Source organism: Fukomys damarensis, unplaced genomic scaffold (genome assembly GCF_012274545.1).
Source record: "Fukomys damarensis isolate Sample0158 unplaced genomic scaffold, DMR_v1.0_HiC HiC_scaffold_19, whole genome shotgun sequence".
Classification (NCBI taxonomy): Eukaryota; Metazoa; Chordata; class Mammalia; order Rodentia; family Bathyergidae; genus Fukomys; species Fukomys damarensis.
Window position 1 is genome coordinate 32641809 of NW_022900931.1, and position 26183 is coordinate 32667991.

The window sequence follows — 26183 nt, forward strand, 5'->3', positions numbered from 1 at the left end:
TTAGATCCCTTCCTACTATCTAATTCTTCAAATATTCCCGTTTCTGAGAAAACAACTATTTAAACTTTACAGCATGAAACTTACTTTATTAGTAGCACTTACATTCACTTTCTCATGGCTTTCATTCTAATTCTTTAAAAGAAAGTTTTATTATACTACTGAGTAGGCAAATCAGTATCAAATTTCATAATTCGAAATTAGCCATCACTCTTCTAAAAATGTTTAATAAGCATCTTTTAACCTGTATTGTGATAAGTGCAAGGGATAAATGGCAAACAAGATCCAGAAGCCCCCAACTTATTGGAACTATAAATTGTAAATGTAACGAACTATAACTATAAATTTAACTAAAATGAAAAAATAGGCTTATAGAAAAATATCCCATTTAGCTCAGTACTTCTCCAAATTGCCACACTATCTCTGATGGTCAAGGAGAATAAATGTCCCGTACCTCGGGGAGCCTTCACAAACAAGATGTTTCTTTGACATCATGTTGTTTTTCTTGCCAGTTCATATGAGTATCGTATGCTGTCCTCAATAACCAGTCTCACAGAGACTGAAATTCTAAGAGGTTTTGCTTATCTACTAGAACGTATCTCCTAGAACCTTTCTGGTAGGAGGTATAAAAGACAGTCCAGCTTAATAAGTCCATGATTATAGCAATACCTTATAGTACAGTTTTCCTCCACTCAGGAAAGGGGATCCCCCCAATGAAACCATATGGAAATGGGCAGAGCATTCTTATCAGTCAAGGATACTCATCGTTAAATCATGGACTGTAGTTACTTTTCTTTCCCGTAATACTACTTTCTCCTACAGATGGTTGAGTAGAGTGAAATACTGAAAATTATGTAGGGTGATGAAAGAGAATAAGAAAAAATCTTCAGGAGTAAGATTAAATCATGATATTTGAGAATTATTTGAAGTTATAAAGGTTGGGAGAACAATTATTATATACCTGTGCTGCGAAGACTGGTTAGGGCGTGTAGTTCAAACTATGTATGTCATTTGAATTTTAAAGTCATGATTCTAAATAAAATCACAGGCATACACAGTAACCTTGCTTTTTTGTGTTGATATTGCTTATTTTAGGTAAAATATAAATACATCAAATTTATACATAATAATTCAGTGACTGTGTTTTTTTGTTTAGGAGAGAAGCCATATGAATGCCCAAACTGCAAGAAACGTTTTTCTCACTCTGGTTCCTATAGCTCACACATAAGCAGTAAGAAGTGTATCAGCTTGCTGCCTGTGAACGGGAGACCAAGAACGGGACTCAAGACATCGCAGTGTTCCTCACCGTCTCTCTCGGCATCACCAGGGAGTCCCACACGGCCACAGATAAGGCAAAAAATAGAGAATAGACCCCTTCAAGAGCAACTCTCTGTAAACCAAATTAAAACTGAACCTGTGGATTATGAGTTCAAACCCATAGTGGTTGCTTCAGGAATCAACTGTTCAACCCCTTTACAAAATGGGGTTTTTAGTGGTGGTGGCCCATTGCAGGCAACCAGTTCTCCTCAGGGTGTGGTGCAAGCTGTTGTGCTGCCAACAGTTGGTTTGGTTTCTCCCATAAGTATCAATTTAAGTGATATTCAGAATGTACTTAAAGTGGCAGTAGATGGTAATGTAATAAGACAAGTTTTGGAGAATAATCAAGCCAATCTTGCATCCAAAGAACAAGAAACAATCAGTGCTTCATCCATACAACAAGGTGGTCATTCTGTTATTTCAGCCATCAGTCTTCCTTTGGTTGATCAAGATGGAACAACCAAAATTATCATTAACTACAGTCTTGAGCAACCTAGCCAACTTCAAGTTGTTCCTCAGAATTTGAAAAAAGAAAACCCAGTCCCCACAAACAGTTGCAAAAGCGAAAAGTTACCAGAAGATCTTACTGTTAAATCTGAGAAGGACAAAAGCTTCGATGGGGAAGTGAGTGATAGCACTTGTCTTCTGTGTGATGATTGTCCAGGCGACCTTACTGCACTTCCAGAATTAAAGCACTATGATGTAAAGCAGCCTGCTAGGCCTGCTCCACTCCCTGCCCCAGAGGCTGAGAAGTCCGAGTCCTCTGTTTCATCAGGTACTGGAGATGGCAATTTGTCTCCCAACCAGCCACCTTTAAAGAACCTCTTGTCTCTCCTAAAAGCCTATTATGCTTTGAATGCACAACCAAGTGCAGAAGAGCTCTCAAAAATTGCTGATTCTGTAAACCTACCCCTGGATGTAGTTAAAAAGTGGTTTGAAAAGATGCAAGCTGGACAGATTTCAGTGCAGTCTTCTGAACCATCTTCTCCTGAACCAGACAAAATAAATTTTCCTGCAAAGAACGATGATCAGCCACAGTCTGCAAATGCAGAGGAACAACCCCAGGACAGCAAAACAACTCTGCAGAGTCCTCCGAAGACAACACCCTCCCCAGCTCCCCCCGTGGGCTCAGCCACGAATGGTTCCAGAAGCAGTACACCATCCCCATCACCTCTGAACCTTTCCTCAGCCAGAAACACGCAGGTCTATCCCTATGCAGCAGAGGGTGCGCAAGAAGAGCCCCAAGTAGAACCTCTCGATCTTTCACTACCAAAGCAGCAGGGAGAATTACTGGAAAGGTCTACCATCACTAGTGTTTACCAGAACAGTGTTTATTCTGTCCAAGAAGAACCCTTGAACTTGTCTTGTGCAAAAAAGGAGCCACAAAAGGACATTTGTGTTACAGACTCAGAACCAGTTGTAAATGTAATCCCACCAAGTGCCAACCCCATAAATATCGCTATACCTACAGTCACTGCCCAGTTGCCCACAATTGTGGCCATTGCTGACCAGAACAGTGTTCCATGCTTACGAGCTCTCGCTGCCAATAAGCAGACCATTCTGATTCCCCAGGTGGCTTACACATACTCAGCGACCGTCAGCCCTGCCGTCCAGGAACCACCCTTGAAAGTGATCCAGCCAAATGGAAATCAGGTAAACACATCCCTGTCCATTCCTAAAATGCTAGCTTGACTAACTTCAGTTAAAGGTTTGTAATTAAAAAAATTTCAGTCACTGTAGGGTCAGCTAGGTTGTTAGAAACTGTCATATTTAAAAGGAATGAAAAATAAAAGGAATAGATCAATGTTTGCTTTAGCTTTTGTGACTTCAAGGTATTAGCATCAAAAAGTTTAATGTGTTACTGTGCTGTGAACATATGTTTCACAAATACCTATCTGAGATTAGAAACAAAAGAGAAAAGAAAATTTGGGATACTTATTAATTGGATTTCTCTTCTTACACAGTTAAACTCCCCAAATTAATAATAGTCTCTTCCTGATTGTGGTCATTTTCCCTTTCTTGACTGTAATTCAGATTCAGCTACCACTCTTTTGTGCCAATGCCTCCATCTATAAAAGGCTTTAATTAAATAAGTATGCATAGAACTCAGCTAGTTTATCGATCCTTTTATTAGCTGTGAAAAAAACCATTTTCAGTCATAATTAATGTATGAGGAAACATGGCAATGAATTTCTCTCTTCCTTTTTTTGGTACTGGTGATCAAACTCAGAACCTTGTGCTTACGAGGCAGACATGGCACCACTGAGCTAAATTCCCAGCCCCTCTTTAACTTTTTCCAAATCTCCAAGATCACTTCGGATACAGCTGTGTTGTGTAGCTATTTTGTCTCATTGTCTAGGATTTCTTTTCATGTCACTAACCTTCATATCTTACTTTTTTCCCCATCATTTCCTGATTGGATGTAATGAATATAAGAAATTAATATTTGATCTTTAAAGCAAATACTTGTTATAAGAGGTACCGACTGTAATAGCAATATCCTATCACATATGTATTTTGTTGCTTTTATTTTCCCCTAATGTGGCTACTGAGTTCCCTGAAATTGTAATAACTCTTGGAAAAAAAACTTGCACACAACTAGTGAATTCATTGTAATCTTCAGTGAATCGAACACTTTGCACACTTTTGAATTTAAAAAAAGAGCCACTTTTGCCAGGTGTCGTGGCGCACTCCCATAATCCCAGCACTCAGGAGGCTGAGCCAGGAGGATCGCTGAGTTCAAGACCAGCCTGGGCTACATAGTGAGACCCTGTCTCAAAAACAAAAAAAAAAAAGTAAAAATAAATTTAAAAAGAGCCACTTTTAACTTCCACATAATCATGTGACTAGACTGAATGCAAGGAAAGCAGAGTTCCTTCAGCGTCCATGGCAGCACACAGTGACCCCAATAAATGGCTGCATCGCTCCTGCCTAAGAAAGCCAGAAGAGATCTGGGGAACTTGGAACTTGTAGCAAATTTGTAGGTTTAGAGGCAACAGAATGGAAAACTCTAGAAAAGGGCACAAAGAACTGAGTTGTCCTAGTTCTGTAACCGTCTCCAGGCAGTATTCTATCTACAGTTGAGCCTCCTGCCAGATTACTTCCCTGAGTGCCTGATACTTCATTCTGCTGGCATTAAAGGTTCCTTCTGACAAGTGCTGTTCAACCACATGGACCCTTGCAAGCTGCTGCTCACCTCACATCAGAGTGGAGAGTCGACCTCTTTTCAGGGAGACCACAGCACTGGTTCAGTCTTTAGAAGGCCCAGAAAGTATCATTTAAAGACAACTTTTAAAAAGCTGAATCTTATTTTTTTTTTTGTATAGTGAAATCCAGAATGAAAAACAAAGGAAAATAATGCAGTTAGAAATTAGCAATTAGCAAACTCTTAGGTTAAAGCTTTCTGCAGATTTATCACAAACCAAGTACACAAGTTGCATTCTTTTTAGCTCCTTTTCACTGTTACAGTGGAGCTCGCTCCGCTGCAGCTGCCTGTGGTGATGAGCGGTGTACTTGTGGTTGGGTGGTGGGAAGCATAAATCGGAGTTTTCACCTCTACTTTATTTACATTTCTTATTTATGTTTTAATATGAAATTGAATTTTAATTTGAAGCCTTTTTTTCCTAGGATGAAAGGCAAGACACTAGCTCAGAAGGAGTGTCCACTGTGGAAGACCAGAATGACTCTGACTCCACGCCACCTAAAAAGAAAATGCGGAAGACAGAGAACGGGATGTACGCTTGTGACTTGTGTGATAAGATTTTTCAGAAGAGTAGCTCATTACTGAGACATAAATATGAACACACAGGTAGGTCAGTGAACACAGGTCATTTTTAAAGTGGCTGTGATATGATTGGAGATGATATGCTGAAATGCTGAGTTAAAAGCTAAAGCTCTTAGAAGTTTTCCCTTTTTGAATTTCATCACTTTTACCTGTCTTCCCATTTCTACGTAGCAGTCAAGCTCTGTGCCCTTTGGTGGGGGGGTGCTTTTTCTGTTCCTTCAATAGCTTAATTATTTACATTGGCATGGATTTATTCTGTCGACATGGATTTAATGAAGTTTATACTGTATTGATAAAAATACAGTATCCATTAATAAAAATATGTGGCCAGTTGGAAGAAGCTATAGGAGACAGGACCTAGCTTCATAGAAGAAAAAGCTGCTTCACTGATGCGCAGCTTCCTGTCCTGACAGGTCATGGGCTCTGTATCAGTCGCCTGTCTATCAAGGAGACAAATACCTCATTCCAACAGCTTGCTTGCTGAAGCAGAGGCTTATTGCGGCTCCTGGTTTCCGAGGGCTCTGTCCATGGTGGGCTGGCTGCAAGGCAGAGACAGCACGGTGCAAGGGCCTGGGCAGGAAGCTGCTCATCCCAGGACATCCAGGAGGCCGAGAGGGAAATAACAGCAGATCTTCCTGGCCTCGTCCCAGAGGCTGCTTCTGAGGAGGCCTTACCGGGGCAGCACTGTGAACGCCTCGTGGGCTGACCCACTGATGACCACAGCGTCCCCACGAGCCAGTCCCTTCCCAGAGCCCCGCCTTTGAGCACACGAGACCTTCGAGGGTCATGTTAGATCTCAACGCTAAAGGCTCTTTGTCTCAGAGGTTTCAGACGGATCTTTTGTACTATAGAACAAACTTCTGCCTAGAGGTCACACTAGATAATTCTACGATCTCGCTGACTGAGATTCTATAATTAAATTCCTCCACAAAATACAACTTCTTTCGCTTGCGGCCTGGTGGCTAAGATCAAGTGTGGCACAAAACATACACCTCTTAGGCTAACTCAGAAATTGGCAAGTTGTGGCTCACAGCCCTGTTGTGGGCCTTCGCCTATTTTCCTGGGGCCTGTGAGCTGAGAACAGTGTTTAGTGCTTGAAAAAAAGATGGAAATAATGTGATACATGAAAACTATTTGAGAAAGAATATTTCAGCATCCTCTGAATAAGGTGTTACTGGAACACAGGCTTGCCCGTTCGTTCGCTTGTTGTCTGTGGCCACTTTGCTGCTGTTCTGTACTGGCAGAACCTGAGTAGTGATTTCTGAGGCCACTTAGCCTAGCATACTCTAAAATATCCACCGTCTGGCTGCTACAGAAAACACTTGTCAACCTGATTGCATCTGCCCAGCACAGTGCTGGCGAGTTGTAACAACCGAGGGAGGAAGCCCTGCTGGATAATGTTCACAGACGTATGTGGCCTGAGTACTCCCACCGTGGCCGATTTCCAGCTCAGATCCACTCTGTCAGCTGCAGAGACCCTGATGATCAGCAGTAGACATCTCCTAGCCAATCACCGCACACCACTGTTTCTCCCTACAGAGGATACGCAGAAAGGGTTGCATGTGTCATGAGCCCTACCCTGCCAGTCATTCTAGCTACGGTATCCATATGTATCTCTGATATTCTTATCAGCACATTAATTCATTCACTTTAGCTAGTTTTGTATCTGTCTATTCAATGATACATGCAACGATGGGAGGGCAGTTCTTGGAGTTAAAAACCAGCGCATGAGAGCAAGCCATACCTCTCAAGACAAATCCCTTACAATACATTCCTCTAGTTGTTTTCATTGAGACCTAAGGAATATTAGAAAATGTCCTGCTTTGGGCAAGCATTAAATATTAGCAAATAGCAGCATGGAAAGTACACTGTCCATAAAATAAAATTAAATCATTTCTGCATTTGTTAGCGTTACTGCTCGATAGCCCTGAAGTTGGACATTACCAGTCTTGATTGTAATTCAGTTGTTGGCTTTTTTCACGTATGGACAGCAGCATTTCTCCAGCCCATGCATGCTCAGTAGCAGCCAAATTCCCCTCAAGCAACAACACTAGTTTCTTCCCGGGGACAAAAATTGGATGCTATAATAGTTTGTAGGTTTTCTTAAGGATCTTGGCGTATAAACTCTATGTACTTGAGCTTTGTCATATACAAACCATAGAAAAGACATTAAAACTTTATTAGAGGGAGGGAAAATGTCTCTGAAAAAATGTCTAAAAAGGTCCTTAAAGGCAATAATGAAAAACCAAGTTGAGAAACCTCTCTGACCCTCCTTGCCTCTACCGTGTACACTGCCGATGTCTCATCAGAGCTCCAGTTCACTGGCATGATGCATGAGTGCCTGGCATTTCAGTGTCATACAGTTCCTGTCGGCCTCACCTGCAAAGCAGATTATATAGCACTGAGTGTCCCTGTCTAGCTGACAAGCTAGTATAATACTGCAGTACGTGACGTTGGAACTTGCTTTACCTGATAGCACCATGTTATTTCATAGCTGTGTTCTTACCTTGCAGGTAAGAGACCCCACGAGTGCGGAATCTGTAAAAAGGCGTTTAAACACAAACATCACTTGATTGAACACATGCGATTACATTCGGGAGAAAAGCCCTACCAATGTGACAAGTGTGGAAAGCGCTTCTCACACTCCGGATCTTATTCTCAACACATGAATCATCGCTACTCGTACTGCAAAAGAGAAGCAGAGGAAAGAGACAGCACAGAGCAGGAAGAAGTGGGGCCGGAAGTGCTGACGAACGAGCGAGTCGGCGCCAGGGCGTCTCCCTCCCAGGCCGACTCAGATGAGCGGGAGAGTTTGACAAGGGAAGAGGATGAAGACAGCGAAAAGGAGGAGGAGGAGGAAGAGGAGGAGGAGGAGGAGGATAAAGAGGCAGAAGAATTGCAGGAAGAGAAGGAATGTGACAAACCACAGGGGGAGGAGGAAGAGGAAGAAGAGGTCGATGAAGAGGTGGAAGAGGCGGAGAATGAGGGAGAAGCGGCGAACACTGAAGGTGCAGTGAAGGGTGATGGAGCTGCAAGCCCAGGGAGCAGCTTAGAACAAAAAGCGAACGAGGATAGTGAGCACGTGTCTGAAGAAAAAACAAACGAAGCCTAATAGTTTTTCTAGAAAGAAAACAAATTCTGATTGGTAATGAAGTTTGTTCTATATTATCCATGCTTTTCATGGAAGCACAGTAACCTGTATACTGTGATTCCTGTTCACTACTGTGTAAAGTAAAAACTATAAAAAAAAAAAAAATGCTCACAAAAAAAAAAATTCCGGGTGTGCCTGAATCACAGACCTAGTAATTTTTCATGCAGTTTTCAAAGTTAGGAACAAGTTTGTAACATGAAGCAGATTAGAAAACTTTAAGGACTCAGAAAGCAAAGATTTAATAGGTTACAGGAAACATAATTAGTCAAGCATATGACATTGTTTCGTTTTATCAGTATTATCACTCTTATGTTGGTTTATTCTTATGCTGTACAATTGGGAGAAATTTTATAATTTTTTATTGGTAAACATGTTTAAAGCTAAAGCTAAATCCGCTTCAGTATTTTATTATGTTTTTTAAAATGTGAGAACTTCTGCACTACAAAATTCCCTTCAAGAGAAGTATAATGCAGCTCCGAACCATGCTACTACCTTTTATAAATTCAATCTAGAAGGTAGTCATTTCTAATATTTAGACGTCACAGTAGAGCATATTATCATTTAAAGTATTGTTAGCCTTAAGAAAGCAGCTGATAGAAGAACTGAAGTTTCCTCCTCGTGATTTTAAATGGAGTTCAAAAGATTGTCATTGAGTTCTGATTGCAGGGACTAACAGTGTCGATACTGGTGAGGACAGCGACGTCGTCAGAGTCAGTGTTCGTGATTGTGTTGGAGTATGTGGTAACAAATATGAGGGATATGATTATGAAGCTTTGTATCTCCTTTGGCCTTAAGCAAGACCTGTGTGCTGTAAGTGCCATTTCTCAGTATTTTTAAGGCTCTAACCCGCCTTCATTCAGTGTGTGGCCTACAATAACTAGCATTTGTTGATTTATTTATCGTATCAAAATTCCCAAATAAAACAAAACCACTGATTCTGTCAGAGAAACTAAAACACTGGGACATTTCATCCTTTGATTCTTCAGTATTCACTCTGTGTTCATTGATTTTCAGAATTTCTCTGCAGAAACTAAAGGGAAATTTTCTAATCTGCTTTATCCATGTATTTGCATTTCGGCCATGGACACGCCATTATTATTTGGCTCATAACAGTTTCCAAATGTTAGTTATTATGGACCCAACTTATTAACAACATTAGCTGATTTTTACCTATCAGTATTATTTTATTTCTTTTAGTTTATAGATCTGTGCAACATTTTTGTACTGTATGTCTTCAAACCTGGCAGTATTAATACCCTTCTTACTGACATTGTACTTTTAGTTTTAGAAAACTTTTATATTTATGTGTCTTATTTTTATATTTCTTTATTTATTACACAGTGTAGTGTATAATACTGTAGTTTGTATTAATACAATAATATATTTTAGTATGAAAATTTGGAAAGTTGATAAGATTTAAAGTAGAGATGCAATTGGTTCTCTTGCATTGAGATTTGATTTAACAGTGTTATGTTAACATTTATACTTGCCTTGGACTGTAGAACAGAATTTAAATGGGAATGTATTAGTTTTACAACTACAATCAAGTCATTTTACCTTTTCCCAGTTTTTAATATAAAACTTCAATTTTGAAATTCACTGTGTGACTAATAGCATGACGCTCTGCAGTTTTACTAAGAGATTAGCCTAACCATGAAAGTCTTATTTCCTTAGCAAGCCAAATTAGAGTTACCTTATATAAACAGTGTTGGGAACAATGTTTAACATTTCGTGCCAATTTGTTCCTGTATTCATGTATGTAAGTTACCAATCTGACTCTTCATTTTTAAGTTCCTTGTTACACCATGGTCATTTTCTAGTTTTTTACCAGATTCCCCATCTCACAATAAAATGCATCAACAAGCCTGACTTGCTGTCATTCTTTCATCATTATCAAGATTTTCTTTGGAAAACTCTGCGGCTGGGGTATTACACTGTCATCCTGCACTCAGGTCATCTTGAGCTGAACGTTTAGAATTACAACGCAACCGTGCGTTTTCACAGTGTGGCCGAGTGTTTCTGGCGAGGCCCAGGCGGCCGCAGACGTCCTCCTCCGCAGAGCTCGCTCCTTCTTCCCTCGTGAAACCCTTGCCCCGCCTCTTCTGATCCTGAGGTCCCCTCAGGGCTGCCCGGGACAGCGCCTTCTCACGTCTGCATCCTGATCCCCTTACTGTCACGTACACCCCGTCCCCCACAGGCACCCTATCATCCTCACTCACGTGTCGCTGCCCGGTGCAGTGCGGTGCCTAGCACAGTCGGTACAACAGATACTTGTTGGGTGAAAATATAATCTGCATGTTTATAGAGCTCAGCTATGCTTTAATTATTTGTTTTGCTTTTTATCTCAGAAGATACGTTAAATGATTCCAGTAATTTAATTTTCTTATTTAGGGCTTATGAAGTACTAGGTTTAATAGACATAATAAATTATTACTTCTTTTACTGTTCTGGTTTGTTGAGATTTTGTTTCTGAGCGTCTTCCTGGTGTTTATGGTGCATTGCACACACATTCCAGGCTGGTGGATTTGCACACCTCCCCTCGGAACGGCCAGACCGGTCCTCTTAGGTACTGTCTGTGTGGAGCTGCTCCCCACCCTAGGGCCCGCATTCCTAGATGCTCATCATCATTCTGTTGCCCGATTTCCTGTCACTAAGAATAGCTATCCAGTAAGTAATTTCTGTTATGAGATTAAAAATCAGCCACCCTTCATAGGAGGTACCCATGCTGTAATGACTGTAGTATAAAGCTCAAAGAGGACAGTGCTAGGTTCATATGGGTAAGTGGCCCATAAAGGAATTTAGGCGATGTCAGAAATTTTTAAAAGCAAAGTACATGTGGATCCTTCTCAGGATGCTACCAATCATGTAACTAATAATGATACTAGTGCCTTGTTACCTTGTTACTTATTTGTGCCACGTAACAGTGTTTTGCTACTGTTATCAAAATTAGTTTTTCAAAAAAGCTTTAAAAGAAAAAGCCATGTGCCCATAAATACATATACAGTAACAGAATAAGGATTTTAACAGACCTGCCTGAATCCAAGCTCCATACTCTTAGTGTACATTTCTGACACGAAAAGTCATACAGGCTCCCTACATTTGGACTCAAGCCCGGCCTTAATGGAAAGTATCCACAAGACCAATACATGTTATAGTACGGTAGAAAAGGGCATGAGGTCTTTTGCGTCTGTGCAAACTCCAGACAACTTGGGAGAGTGGTACTGAGGAGCAGCGATTAAAAATGAAAGTGTTACCTTAGGGTGCACATCTTAAGATAAATGGGTATATTAGAATAAATAGTATATTACAGCTGTCTCTGACCAAAAACCAAACAGCAGAACCCATAGAAATACCTCTGTTCCACTAAATGAAAATACAATCCTAAATTTAACAAAAACCAAAATACACATTAACAACTCATGGGACATTCATGAAAATAAATATTACGGGCTGTGGACCAACTCTCAGACTTAAAAGTGTTGCCAACAGTCACCTCTGACTGCAGGAGAATTTCAGAAGTCAGTACTAAACAGACCTGCAAGGTCCCTTAAGTTACTGAAAAAAAAATGCATTGTCCATGGACACTAAAAAAGATTCTAAAATACGGACTAAATGAAAATGCCAAATATCAAAACTTGCAACATGTGACTAAAACAGTTTATCAAAATATGTAGCATTAAATGCTTGACTTGAGAAAGAACAAAGATTCAGGGCCAGGGATTTAGCTCAGTAGTGCTGTACCTCCCTTGCAGGCTCAAGGTCCTAAATTTAATCCCTGGTACCACAAAAAAAAAAACAAAAAGGTTCAATCATCCAGGCTTCCATCTTAAATTAGGAGAAAAAAAGCAAAAGTAGGCAGGAGAGGGGCAATAACAAGGAAAACAAATCAGTGGTACAGAAAAGCGAAAATAGATTAAATCAAATCTGAACCTGATTCTTTTTTAAAAAATTAATAAAACCAATAAACTAGCTAGATCATGGGGGTGGGCATCCTGAGACAGGGATTTAGCTCAGTGATGCTGCCATCTCCCTCAAAAGTGCAAGTTCCTGAGTTTGATCCCCAGTACCAAAAAAAAAAAAAAAAAAAGACATCCTTACGGAGCTTAACAATAAAAGGATAAGGAAGTAACAACTGTGACAATAAGCTTGACAATTCAGATGAAAATTACTCCTTTCTCGAAAGACCCAAGCTACCAAAACTCACAAATAGACAACCTCAATCAGAAAAATCTAATACCAAATTTAATTTATAGTTTTAAAATTTTGCACAAAGAAAATTTCCATTCCTGATGGCTCCACTGGTTAATTCTATGAATACTTAAGAAATATGTTGTATCAGGCTGGGATAAAATGTTTGCAAAACATACCTAAGAAAAAATTAAGTTCTACACAACTCACCCAGAAAATAGAGGAGAAAATATTTCCCACCTCAGTCTGTGAACCTAGGGTTTACCAAAACCAACAAAGCCATTACAAGAAGCAAAACTACAATTGACAATTTTTAGGAAGTTATGAACATTTTATAAAATATATTAGTAAAACTGGGTTTATCCCAAGATTGCAAGATTCACTGAATATTCAAAAATCAGAAATATGTAGTATAGTTCACTACATTTACAAAGTAAAATGAGACAAAAAAAACTCAATAGGTATACAAGAAGGAAGGTATTCAACACCAAGTCATAAAAATGGTCAGCAATCTAGCAATAGAAGGGAACTCTCAATCCAATAAAAAGTTGCTAAAAACCATATTCATCATGAAAGATTCGGCACTTTCTTCTTAGACTTAGAAACAAGGCAAGAATGTTGACTCACTTTTATTAAACATGTAGCCAAGATCTCACCCATTTATGGCAAAAATAAATGAAAGGCATACAGATAGGGACAAAAAGAACACTGTCTTTATCTGCAGACAAAGTTGTCTATGTAGAAAATAAAGATAGAAATTTACACTTAAATTGCAGTACCATCAAAAATACATAGAGATAAAAATTAATCAAAACCTGTTCACAGAAAACTACAAAACCTTGCTGAGAGAAATTGAAGATTCAAAGCAAGTCTTGGAAAGAGACCCTGGGTTCATGGATCAGAAAACTGACTGAGGTATCAGTTCTCCCTGAAAGCCTCTACTGGAATTCAGTGTAATTACAATCAAAGTTTTTAGCCACATATCTAGAAACTGACAGGTATATTCTACATTTACATGAAAATACATAAAACTTCAAAGTAGGAAACCAGTTTTGAAAACACCCTACGGTACATGGTTTCTAGGCTGATTTTTATAAAGCTGCTATAGTTAAAAACTATGCCAAGAATGAGATGAGATGCACAGTTCGAGAAACTAGAATTAAGAGTTGTTTAAGACCAACACACTTTGTCAATTGATTCTTGCCAAAGATGCCAAGACAGAATAATTGTTCAGAAGTGCCAAAATTAAATAGGCAAAGAAAATTGACTTGGTTTGTACCTCACACCATACACAGAAATTGATTCAAAATGCATTATCTACCTAATATAAGAAACATGTATAAAACTTCTAGACAAAAGCATAAAAAATTCTTTGTGTCCTTGGGTTAGGCAAAGATCCCGTGAAATATAAATCACATAAGAGAAGGATTGATGGGTTACACTTTACCAAAATTTAAAACTTGGATTTATCCGGGTGTAGTGGCCCAGACCTATAATCCCAGCACTCTGGGAGGCTGAAGGCAGGAAAATCATGAGTTCAAGGTGCAGCCTGGGCAATTTAGTGAGACCTTGTCTCAAAATTTTAAAAAATAAAAAGGGAAGGGGATATAACTCAGAGGTAGAATACCCTTGCATTTGATCACTAGTACAATGTAAGAAAAGACTGTTTAAAAAATTTAAAGACTGGGATAAAATGTTTGCAAAACATACCTAAGAAAAAATTAAAACATGTCTATACCAAAACCTATGCATGAATACTCATAGCTGTGTTATTTATAGACAAAAATGAAAACAACTTGAATTTCCATCAACTGATGAAATGTCATTATACATAAAATATAATATTTAGCCTTAAAAATGAATGCAATTCGAATACGTGCTAGAACAGAACCTTGAAAACTTGTATTAAATGGAAGACTGCCATGACAGACTACACATTCTATGATTCCATTTACATGAAATGTCCAAAACAGGCAAGTTATGTAGAGAGACAGATTAGGGGCTGCCTACAACTGGCAGCAGATTAATTGCTAATGGGTCTGGGTTACTTTTTGGAGTAATGAAGCTGTTCTACATTGTGGTGATATTTGTACAACTCTGTGAATACACTAATTCATGTAATTATACATTTTAAAGGGGTAACTACGGTATGTGAACTATCTCAAAGCCATGAAGATATATATGTTGCATACTTAACATATAAATGACTACACCACCATCATTTCCTAGTTGGGCAAATTTTTTAAACATAATTTATGAAATAAAATATATAAATGAGAAATAAGTAAAAAGATGATCCGTACCATTAGTCACTAGAGAAAGACAAACCCACAACTGCTGTCACTGCACATGCCATAGAATGGCGCAAAGGTAAGACTATCAGTAATACCCAATGTTGACCTGGACAGAGAGCAACTTGGGACTTGTACATATATGGCAGTAACAAAGTGTAAACAAGGACTAGACGGTATCATAGCTAATGTGAAATAGGAAGAAAAGGTGCAAAGCGGAAGGGGAAATGGGAGGGGTAGGGGAAAAGAAAGAAGGGAACGGAATGAACATGAAAAAAAGAAAAAATGGAAACAAAATCTTTGTAGATAGGGAGGGGTAGAGGGGTTGAAGGGAGGGCAGGGCAATGGGAGAAAAATAAGAACCAAGATGGATTATGTAAAGGTGCAAATTTCCAATGAGGAATGTCACTGCACTGTGTACCTTCACTGTGCCAATAAAATTAATTACTTCTTTTAAAGGTACAGCCACGTTGAAAGATAGTTTCTCAGTCTCGTATAAAATTTAACACAGAGTTAACCAGAAATCCCACTTAAGATTTACCCAAGATAAATGAAACATATGTTCACTTGAAGAATGATGTTAAGATACTCAGAGCAGTTTCAGGATAGACGCTCAGGGATAGTTCTGTGTCTACCGGTGAGTGCAGAAACGAATTCCACTCTGTCCATGCAATCAATCAAACACCACGCAGCAATGAATGAAAAACTGTGAAGCATCACATAAGGCTGTGGTAGCAGCATAGGTACACACTAACTGGTGAGTTTAAAATTATCTGAGTTTCCAAATTGAGTGAGCTTTGCTGTGTGTAAATTACAGCTCAGCAAAGCTCATCTTTATTAAGACCACCAATGAACTGTTTCTGAAGCTATAATAAAACAGAAACTTCTGTGCTCAAGCAAAACTATAAAAAAAATCGATTTAATTTGAAAGGAAGTAGATCAATGATCCTAATATTAATTCTTATAAAAGCATTTTCGACTTAAATCTGGCTTACAAATAGTATGAGTCCCATGCAGTGAATTAGCTCATTTAGTGACTTTCACTTTCCCTTTTAAAAATAGCACCACTGAAAGTTAAGCATCTTATTGATACAACTTGTCAAGGTATTATTTTGGCATCTTAATTACACTTGCCTTTAAAAGTTACTAAGCTCAAGTGGAAGTATTCAATTTAATACTTAAACTGTATCAATGTTAAGTGCTTATGCTTTATCAGAATAATAGAAAAATATTATTTGACATATCTTTCACCATGCACTAAAATTGAAATGGATCAAAGATCTAAATATTAAAACAGAAACAACTAAACCTGCTGAAAGATAGCTTAGGTAGAACTCTTGAAGACATTGGAGTAGGAAAAGACTTTATAAATAAAACCTCAGTAGCACAGGAACTAGTACAAAGAATCAACACCTGGGATCTCATCTTATTAAAAAGCTTCTGCACTGCAAGAGAAACCATCAACAGAGCTAAAGAGACAACCTACAGGGCGGGGAAAATTTTTTCACCAGCTGTTCCTCAGACAAAGGTCTACTATCTAGAATACATAAAGGACTTTAAGACGTCAGACCCCCCCACCCAAATTAAGAGACCCAGTTCAAAAATGACCATCTAAAATGAACAGACATTTCTCAAAGCAGCAAAAGCAGAAAATAAACATATGAAAAGATGTTCAAAGCTGGGGATTTAGCTCAGTGGTTCTGCCACCTGCTTCATAAGCACAAGGTCCTGAGTTCGATCCCTGGTACCAAACAGGAAAAAATGTTCAACATCACTGGTCACTCGAGAGATGCAGATGAAAACAACACTGAGATTCCACCTCACCCCAGAAAGAATGGCTGCTAACAAGAAATCAACCAATAACAAATGTTGGCGGGATTGTGGGGCAGAAAAGGAATCTTTCTCCATTGTTGGTGGGAGTGCAGACTGGTGCAACCACTGTGGAAATCAATATGGAGATACCTCAAAAACTATTCACCTGCTGAGTATCTTTTCAAAGAATAGTGATATTCACAGTGATATATGTGCACCCATTTTTATAGCAGCACAGTTTATAGTAGCTAAATCTTGGAAATAGCCCAATTGCCCATCAACTAGAGACTGGATAAAGAAAATATGTTCTTTTATTAAATAGAGCACTACTCAGCCATAAACAATGAGAAATTAGACACAAAGCCAAATGGATGCACACTGAGGACATACTCTTAATTAAAATAAATAGGACACACTTGAGTAAATACTAAATGGTTTCTCTGGTGTGAGAAACTGAAAGTTTAAATAAGGATCAAAATGTATAATAGATAATGTGAAATAGGAAGAAAAGGTCCAAAGGGGAAGGGGAACTGGGAGGGGTAGGGAAAGGAAAGGAAAGGAAAATTATGAGAAAAGGAAAAAAACAGAAACAAAGTCTTTTTAAATAGGGGGGTGGAGGGGGTGAAGGAGGGCAGGGGACTGGGGAAAAAATAAGAACCGAGATACATCATGTAAAGGTACAGGATCCCAGTGACCAATGCCATCGTATTATATACCTAAAATGTACCGATAAACTTAATGAATTAAAAAAATAGATAATTTGTAACTTGGGGTACACATTGTCCTTTTTGATGTTAACTTCATATAACCCTCATTTCCTTAACTAAAAACAAAGTACAACCACTGGCTTTACATTCTAAACACAGAAGCACCGTCTGTGTTGTATGTGGGTTTTGTGAGCCTTGTTTTTGTTCAGGGAGTGAGTACTTCTGCTATTGCCCTGGGCGTTTTCCTCCAAGGTCAGGAGGAGGGAAGGTGGCATCTGCAAGGCCGACTGTGTTACATTTTTTTTAATCGTCTGGATCTCCAGAAAATGGGACTTGGGACTCCTGTCACCTCTGACTGGAGAATGGCCTGAGAGCTAGGTCACTCCTGGAGCTAGACCAAAGTTAGCCTACTCAGGGGAAATGACTGGCAGATTTCTGAACAAGGAATATGGACTCCAAATGAGTGAGGCAGGAGCAGAGGAAGTCCTGGAGGAAGAGGAGGAACAGCCCGACTCTGTGGTCCTGCGGGGCCACCACAGCCCAGCTGAGGTCTACAGCAAACGCTCCTGGAAAAGCTGAGTGCAAGCCCGGAGCCCTTCAAGACCTGCCTGAGCCCAAGGTCAGATTACTCAAGCTAGAGACAGTGGCCTTGGCAATGCTGTGCTCTCCTCGTGTTCAACTGAGACATCTCTGCCTTTCAAAATGAGAAGGATTTAGAAACACGGTTGTTTTTTGGAGATGCATTCCTCAAGTCTAATTAATTTTAGAAATGATAATATGTAACTACTCATTTAATATTTTAACTGTAAGAAATTATTGTTTTCCAACTTAGCATAATAACTAGAAATTGTTCAGGATAATCAGTACTAATAAAATCATCAGAAGTCATATATTACACACAGATGGTTTCATCTGAGGAACATGAATCCAGAGGGAAACCAATGAAATGAACGCATGCTGATGTAGGGCCCTTTGGAACGGTGACTGCACCTTTCAGTGACTTAAATGAGGAAGAAAATCCTGGCACCAACCTACCTCTCCGAGATGTACTAAAAGGCACGCACATGGTCTATGAAGGGTGATGCACACCTGGGAAAGAAGTAGTCTGGAACTGCCAGCCGAGGTATGTGTTTGTGCACACATGTGCGTGTGGGTTCGCACTATATACCGCGGTGGAACAAGCATTTAATCTCTGATGTGAGACACTGAGCAGCGGAAACTTAATCTGACCCAAGGCATTCAGAGGGCAGCAATCTGGGAGGTCATTTGGGTGGAGTTACCATGGTTGTCTCCTAGTTGCCTTTTGGGAAGAGGAAGAAAAGCTGAACATTCACACGGAACACAAGCGCTCCCTGCCTCTTGCTGTGTGATGTCTGCTGCCACTTTGGCCTCTGCCAGTGAGAAAGCCACCACCAGCTTCAACACCTCCATAATGGAGAGCCAAAATAAACCTTTCTTTATAACTTACCTAGTCTGCTGTCTTGTGTTATTAACAACAGAAAATTAACTAATACACGTGGACACACACACACACACACACACACACACACACACACACCGCACCCACACGTTTTACACACACACACACACACACACACACACACACACACGGAACCCACAAGTGATGAGCACACCCACTGTCCCCAAGTCTGCAGGAGACACAAAACCAATCCACAGCAGGCACAAGGGCTGCTTTACCCTGGCTCAGGCCACAGGGGAAAAGTTGCCAAGCGAGGTGGCAGAATTCTGTCCTCTGTGCACTAATTTCACAAGGGAACCAGCCCACAAGCAAGGGCCTCCAAAAGAACAAGAAGAAACTTGCTGGCCAGAAATAGTCTAAAGTCCATTATTATTATTTTTTACTTATTCCTTCTTTTTACTGTGAATATGTCTGTACAGATATTTAACGTAAGCTTACTTTTTTGCAGTATAGTATTAAGACTGAACCTAGGGCCTTTGCCCTGAGCTACATCCCCAGTTCTTTTAAAACTAAATTTTTATTTAAAACTAGGTCTCACTAAGCCACATAAGATGCCCAGCCTAGGCTCGAGCTTGTGATCCTTCTGCCTCAGGCTTCTTAAGTGCTAGGGTTTCAGGCATAAATTTACCACCTTGTCCTTGGAAAGTGTGTGCCTCAGTGCTAGGGCAGGCAGTGTCGCCCCAGCATCACCCTGCTCCACTGCTACAGCCCTTTCACCTCCTGACAAACTCTGTCCCTCCCCAGCCTCGGTGCCCTTTTCCGAGTTTGCCTATCCTAGGAGCTCTGTAGAAGCAGACTCATGCTTTGAGCCCTCGGCACCATGGTTTCGATGTTCACCCATGCAGCACGTGCCAGAATTCCACTCCAGGCCGTGTGGATGACGCTGCACTGTGTCCCTAGCCTCGTTTACCCATTCATGTTTTAATGGATATTGAGTTGCTCCCACGTTTTGCTACTCTGAGTAACGTTGTTATAAACGTCAGTGCACAAATGTCTGTCTGAGGCCTTGCTTTTATAACTCGTGGTACACACCTAGAATTGCTGGCCTGGATAATTCTGTGTTGAATCTTTTGCGAAAGTGGAAAAGTCTTACACAGTGGCGATACCATTTTACACGCGGATTCCAGTTTTTGCTTTGCTTTTCACAGTAGCCATTCTAATGAACATAAAGCGACATCTGTCTGTATCTTTTATTTGGACGTCCCTAGTCGCTAGTGATGTTACACGTCTTTCCGTGTGCTTTTCTATCCTCTATTCTCCTTTAGAGAAATGTCTGTTTAGGTCCTTGGCTCTTTTTTTTTTTTTTTTTTTTTTTTTGCTACTGGGGATAGAACTCAGGACCTTTTGCTTGTGAGGCAGGTGCAGTGCCACTGCGCTAAGTCTCTGACCCTCTTTGCTCATTTTTAAATTGGGCTGCTAGGTTCTCTTTTCTTTTAAAGCTGTAGGAGTTTTTATATATCCAGGACATTAATCCCTTATAGGATTTTCAAACACTTTCTTCCATTCTGTGGTTTGTGTCTTCATTCCACTGATAGTGTCCTTTGATGCACAACCATTTTTAATTTCAGTGAAGCCTACTGCTTTGTTGCCTTTGCTTTGATGTCATAGCTAATAAATCATTGTCAAAGTCTATCTTGGGAAATATTTGTCCTGTATTTTCTTCTAAGAGCTTTATAGTTTTAGCTCTTACATTTTTGTTCTACTTTGAGATAATTTTTGTATTTGTTGTAAGGGTCTGATTTTCTTTTGCACATGAGTATCCATTTTTCCTGGCACATTTATTAAAAATATAGTATGTATCTTCATCAGAAATTCACTGGCCATTGTGCAAGGGTTAATTTGGGAGCTGTGTTCATTCTCAATGTGCTCCAAAAGTAATAAAAAAGACAACATGTATTTAAGATAGGCCTACAGTAAGAGATCTCCATCTTTTGCTAAATGTTGGATCAAGATTAGTCACAAAATCTTTTAAATCTAAAAAAAATTTTTCTTGAATACTGTTTTGAGTGATTATGTACAGTTATATTATAGCAAGTTGTACATTTCTAATCTCCCCGATAAAAGCAAAAAAGAACTGATATTTAATGAGTCTGGCTGAAATTTCAGAAGGACTAGCAGTTATGAATTGCTTAGGAATTTTGCTTCCTTATTTGTTTGAATTCCAGGCTGGTAGTTTAGCAGAATACTTAACTCTATTGTTACATGTAGGTTTGCTATTAAGGCAGTTGTAATATATCAGTAGTTCTCCCCTATAATGAATCTTTGAGATGGCCATCTTTTCTCCTGATATTAATTAGCTAATGATGCTTTATCATCTCAGCTGGACTCATTAGTCAATAATCTTGAACGGTATGGTATTACCTGGGTCATCCCTTTATTTCTGTAGTCACTGCCGACTCCTCTTCCTCTATCCAATCTCAAAATGTTGAAATATCCACGACTCCTTCACAAGCCCTCGCTATGATTTCTAGTTAACTGACCACAATCATCTCACATGCATGTCTCCAGCCCTCCGAACTCCCAGCTCATAGGTCCAAGGGTCACCTAGTGAGTTTACTCAGATTTAACCAGGTCTCAATTGACTTTTGATTTCTCCTCCGTTGCCCCCAGCCCATTCTCTACCTCCTATCTCTGCCTCCATGCCACTCACCCAGGAACTCAAGCCAAACCCCAAAATCAGGAACAGACTGACAGAGAGAGCTGCTTTCTCGTGGAATGACTTCGTGAGATCTGTGACCTCTAGTCTCCCTTTGGAGATGAAAACAGCCATTTTTATTTTTCTGATTGTCCATTATCTTACAGACACATTAAGCAAGATAAAAAAGCAAACGAAGATGTACTGGAAAGTAGAGTTGTCATTTGACTTGCTCAGTGATTGCTGAAGTTGAGTTGAAAGGCAGCATGCACACCGGCGCAGGGCAGTCTCTGAAGCCAAACCACCATGTCCACTTCCCAGCATAGACCGCGATGCACTCTGTGAGCCTGGGCCCGTTAGCTAACACTGCAGTGCCTCAGTCCCCCACCCTGGAGGTGGGGATGTTACAATGCTCCAGTGGTGCAGGCGTCTGTGGTGATAAATGAGCTTGTACGTGAAGGCTCTCAGAACAGGGTGGGGAATACTCTTCGTATGACGTGTTGGCTGCTGTCACACATTATGAGGTAGGAAGTGAGAGACACAACACACGTACAACACCTCAGGGTACCCTAGGAGATGGCCACACGAAGGACACAGACGAATATAAAGAAACAGACTCCTCTCTTTCCTATGCCTCTCCATTGTTTTTGTTTTTCATTTGCACACATCTCTTTATTACCTCACACGTCCCAATAATAAACACTTTCTTTAAACAAGTGAACTTCTGGTTTCTTCCAGTCAGGTCTAGATGTGAATGTGGGAGAGTTTAGAATCACTTGGCAGATTCTTCATTTGTAAAATCTACTTCATATATTCCCTCGTGAGGAAGTGTTTTGAGCATGTGCTGAATATAGTAGGCTTCCTCTCCTCTTTCTTGCGTGCTATGTGCTTGATTTTCCCTAAGGATGACTCTGATCACATCTCCTCACTCATTCAACTACTTCTATGGAGTGGAACCCAAACTCTTTATTTCCACTAATGACATCAGTAGCTAATATTTACTGAGTACTTATTTTTGTCAAGTGCTGGAGTAAGTTTGTTCTGTTTACAAACTCTGATCCTCATTACAACACTTAGAGAGGTCTCTGTATTATAATAAGAAAATGTGTTTGCTCTTTCTTTGCACAGATCTAAATCTTTGGAGATTTCCTGAATGATAAGGTTTTTGTTATTCATAATGAGCCCTGCTCGGACTCATCTGCTGACTTAAGGTGGCCCAGTTGTTTCAAGAGGGGCTGGTCATGCCAGGAGAGGTATGACTGTGATTGGAAGGTTGGAATTTTCAGCCCTATCCCCTGATTTCCAGACATAAAAGCAAGGCTGGAGATTGAGTTCAGTGGCCAGTGATGTCATCAAGCACGTCTATGTCATGAAGACCTAAAAAAACAAAAATAAAAACTCTCCCACAAGACTTGGGAGTTGGACTTCTGGGAAGACAGTGGAGCCATGAGCAGCAGAGAAATAGTCTCTCCCAGGTTTGGAGTTCAGACACTGAAATATAGCAACATGAGAAAGAAAAGGAGGGAACTGGGTCCCCAGGACCCAGCAAGCATCTGAAGGGAGAATTGGAGCCCACAGGGCGAGTGAACGGAGACACCTAAAGGAAGAACAAGGAGGAGGTAAGGGGTGCTTTCTCCCCAAGCCCTGGCTCGGGGCATGAGAGGGGCAGCTTCAAGCTGCAGCTGCATGGTGACTACTGGTGACCCCAGAGGCCTCCATGGGAAAATACATGAGAGGAACAGAGCAGCAGACACTGGAGACTGCAATAGCTGGTGAGTTATTTGCATTCAGACATCCCTTGGGAGAGGGCAATTAGCTGGTCATCATTTTGGAAAGAGGCCAACTGAAGTCAGCACTCAAGGGCACCTGCAAGTTGGCTCCATCTAGTGGCTCTAAGGGTCAGGGTGAGGCACAGCCATCAGAGACCCAAGGTCAAGGAGCGAGTTCAAGCCAGAAACAGGCACCCTGACTGTTGCAGGCTAAGTCAGTCAGGGCCCAGTCTCACGGGCAGAAACCAGAAATGGCCTGAACTTCAGTGGAACGGAAGGAGCAGCTTGCTGGGGCCAATCGGCACAGATCTGGACTCTGTCTGCCCTCTTTATCTACCAGTTATAACAGAGACACGCTCTGAAGTGGACATTTTATTCTTTTTTTAAAATTTCTTCCTTTTTTCTCTATTTCTTGATTGCTTTTGTTTTTATATGAGTGTAACATTGTTTGTATTTTTGTTATTGTTTTGTTCTCTTTTTCTGGCTTCTTTCCCGCTTGTTTTCTTCATCAGTTTTCCTAAGCCTGAGTAATCTTCCTGTGTCCTCTAGCCATGCTTCTGATCTTTTTCTCTTCTGTTTCTCTATTTTGTCCCCTAATCCTTTTTCAATTTTCTCCTCTGAAAGTAAAATTGTTGTATTGAGGGGATATTTACTGGACACAATTTTCTGGCTTGTTTTAGACATTGTTACATAATTACAAATCCTGTTCATATGGTTAAAGGTGGCAAATTAATAGTTACTACAGGTGGTCGTTTTTTAGGCTGTTTGGTGCTACTGTTATTACTGATTGTACTACTTTAGCCAAGGTGAAATAATTGTTCTAAATAATGGTGTTTACTTGTATACCAAGACTGAGATTGCCTGAGAATCATAAGCCAGTGCCAAAGAACCAGGGGCTGGGCCAAATAGGGATCAACTTCTCATCCCCAATAAAGTAAAGAGGTAGGGCCTTGCCATAGACTCAAAACCCAAAAGATAGTACGCCTGAAGACATTTCTGAGAAGCAGTCATTTCCTGAGGTTTCTCAATTCTACCAGTGAAGTCACCATAAGCAATTTACAAGCATCAATGTGAAAATTAAACTATATCTAACGAGAAGTCACAGATGCAAGATGGAACCCCAGACTTTCAGTTCAATGAAGGCAAACCCAAGGGATAATGAGGTATAATAAAAGCCACCCATCCAAACTCCCTCAAGTGGTGACAGTGGAACAAACGGATGAATGAGGATCTAAAAAAGTCACATCAGAAATACTTTCTCACATAACTATAGAGGTGATGACCATAGTGAAGGACATGCTTAGTAAATCTAGAATAAATACAGGTTTATAAAAATAGAGGAAAATGATGGAAACTATGAGGTCCCAACATAGGAGAGAAATGGAATCCTTAAAACAGATTCAAACAGATACCCAGGAGAATAAAAACTCTAATGAAATATATGCCACAGGATGGACCAGCATGAGGACAGGACATCAGATCTAGAAAGGCAGGTAGAATCAATCATGAAAACAAAGATTTCTTAAAAGTAGCAAGGGATCATGAAAAATCAATCCAATAGTAGCTAGAGGAGGCAAAGAATAACATAAGATTGTTCAGAGTCAGTGAAAAAGCAGGAGATAGCACAAATGACACAAAAAACCAGAAAACTTCCCAAGCATGGAAAAAGAATTGACATACAGATAAGTGAGGCACATAGAACTCCAATTATCCATGATCCCAAAAAAGCTACCCATGGCATGTAATAGTCAAGATTCCAAAAATTCAACACAGGAACAGAATATTAAAAGCTATTAGATAAAAAGAAACAAATCATCTATAAAAGAAATCCCATAAGAATCACAGCAGACTTGACACCACAAACACTTAAGTCAGGAAGAACCTGAAGTATTTAAGTCCCTAAAAGAAAACAACTTCCAACCTAGGTTGAGATACTCCACAAAACTATCTTTCAAAATTGATGGAGAAATAAGAGAGTTCCATGACAAAGGACATCTGAAGAAATTCATGACCACCAAACCAGCGCTCCAAAATGTTCTGAAGGGCATCCTACAAAGAGACAACAAAGACTACAACTCCACGAACACCAACAGAATGAACCCACCAGACAAAGCAAGCAATTAAACAGAGAAGATGGGAATTAAAACAGGAAAATAACATGACAAGGATAAGTCAATACATATCAATTATAACCATGAGTGCTGATGGTCTCAATTTACCAATCAAAAGAAGAACACTAGCAGAATGGATCAAAAACAAGATCCAGCAATGTGCTGCCTACAAGAAACACATGTAACTCAAAAAGAAATTCATAGACTGAAAGCGAAAGGATGGAAAACAATACTCCATGCAGGGGGAACCTGGAAAAAAGCCAGCATAGCTATCCTCTATGTGGATTTCAAATCAAGACTGATCAAGAGAGACAAAGAAAGTCACCACATCCATATAAAGGGAACATTCCAGAGGAAGACATAATGATCATAAATATAAATGCACCAAATATCAGTTCACTTAACTATATAAGGCAAATATGAAAAAAATCAAGTAAGCACTAATACAATTGTAATGGGGGTCTTTAATACCCCACTGTCACAAATTGATCAACTAGACAAAAAAAAAAAATCAAGAAATAGCAGAACTGAAACAAACTTTTGAAAAAATGGACTTAGATGTCTACAAAGTGTTCCATCCCACAAAATCAGAATATACCTTCTTCTCAGCTCTATACAAGACATTCTCTAAAATAGCCACAAATTAGTTCACAGAGCATAAGTAAATGACAGCCTGAGAGGTAGCTCAGTGGTGCCAGGCCTGCCTGGCATGGGCAAGGTTCTGAGTTCAATTCCTGGTACCAGAAAAAAAGTAAATGCAAATGAATTGCATTTATCCCATACATATTATTAGACCATAGTGCAATGGAATTGAAAATCAATGGCAGAAGAAACCACAAAAACTTCATAAACACATAGAAATTAAATAATACCCTCCCAAAAAACTAATGGGTCACAGATGAAATTAAGAATTTAGACAGTTTCTACAATTAACCAGTAAT

At 39.8% G+C, this 26183-nt stretch overlaps 1 protein-coding gene across 2 annotated transcripts in view; it reads left to right on the forward strand.

Annotated features, from left to right (window-relative positions):
- Nucleotides 1-10652, forward strand: part of Zeb1 (zinc finger E-box binding homeobox 1) — an 83230-nt gene extending 72578 nt beyond the window's left edge. For both annotated transcript variants that reach the window (XM_033765626.1, XM_033765627.1), the window contains exons 6-8: nt 1154-2967; nt 4942-5122; nt 7612-10652. In XM_033765626.1, coding sequence (XP_033621517.1) covers nt 1154-2967; nt 4942-5122; nt 7612-8210 — 2594 coding nt within the window. In that variant the 3' untranslated portion in view covers nt 8211-10652. The remainder of the gene's footprint in view (nt 1-1153; nt 2968-4941; nt 5123-7611) is intronic.
- Nucleotides 10653-26183: the final 15531 nt, after the last annotated feature.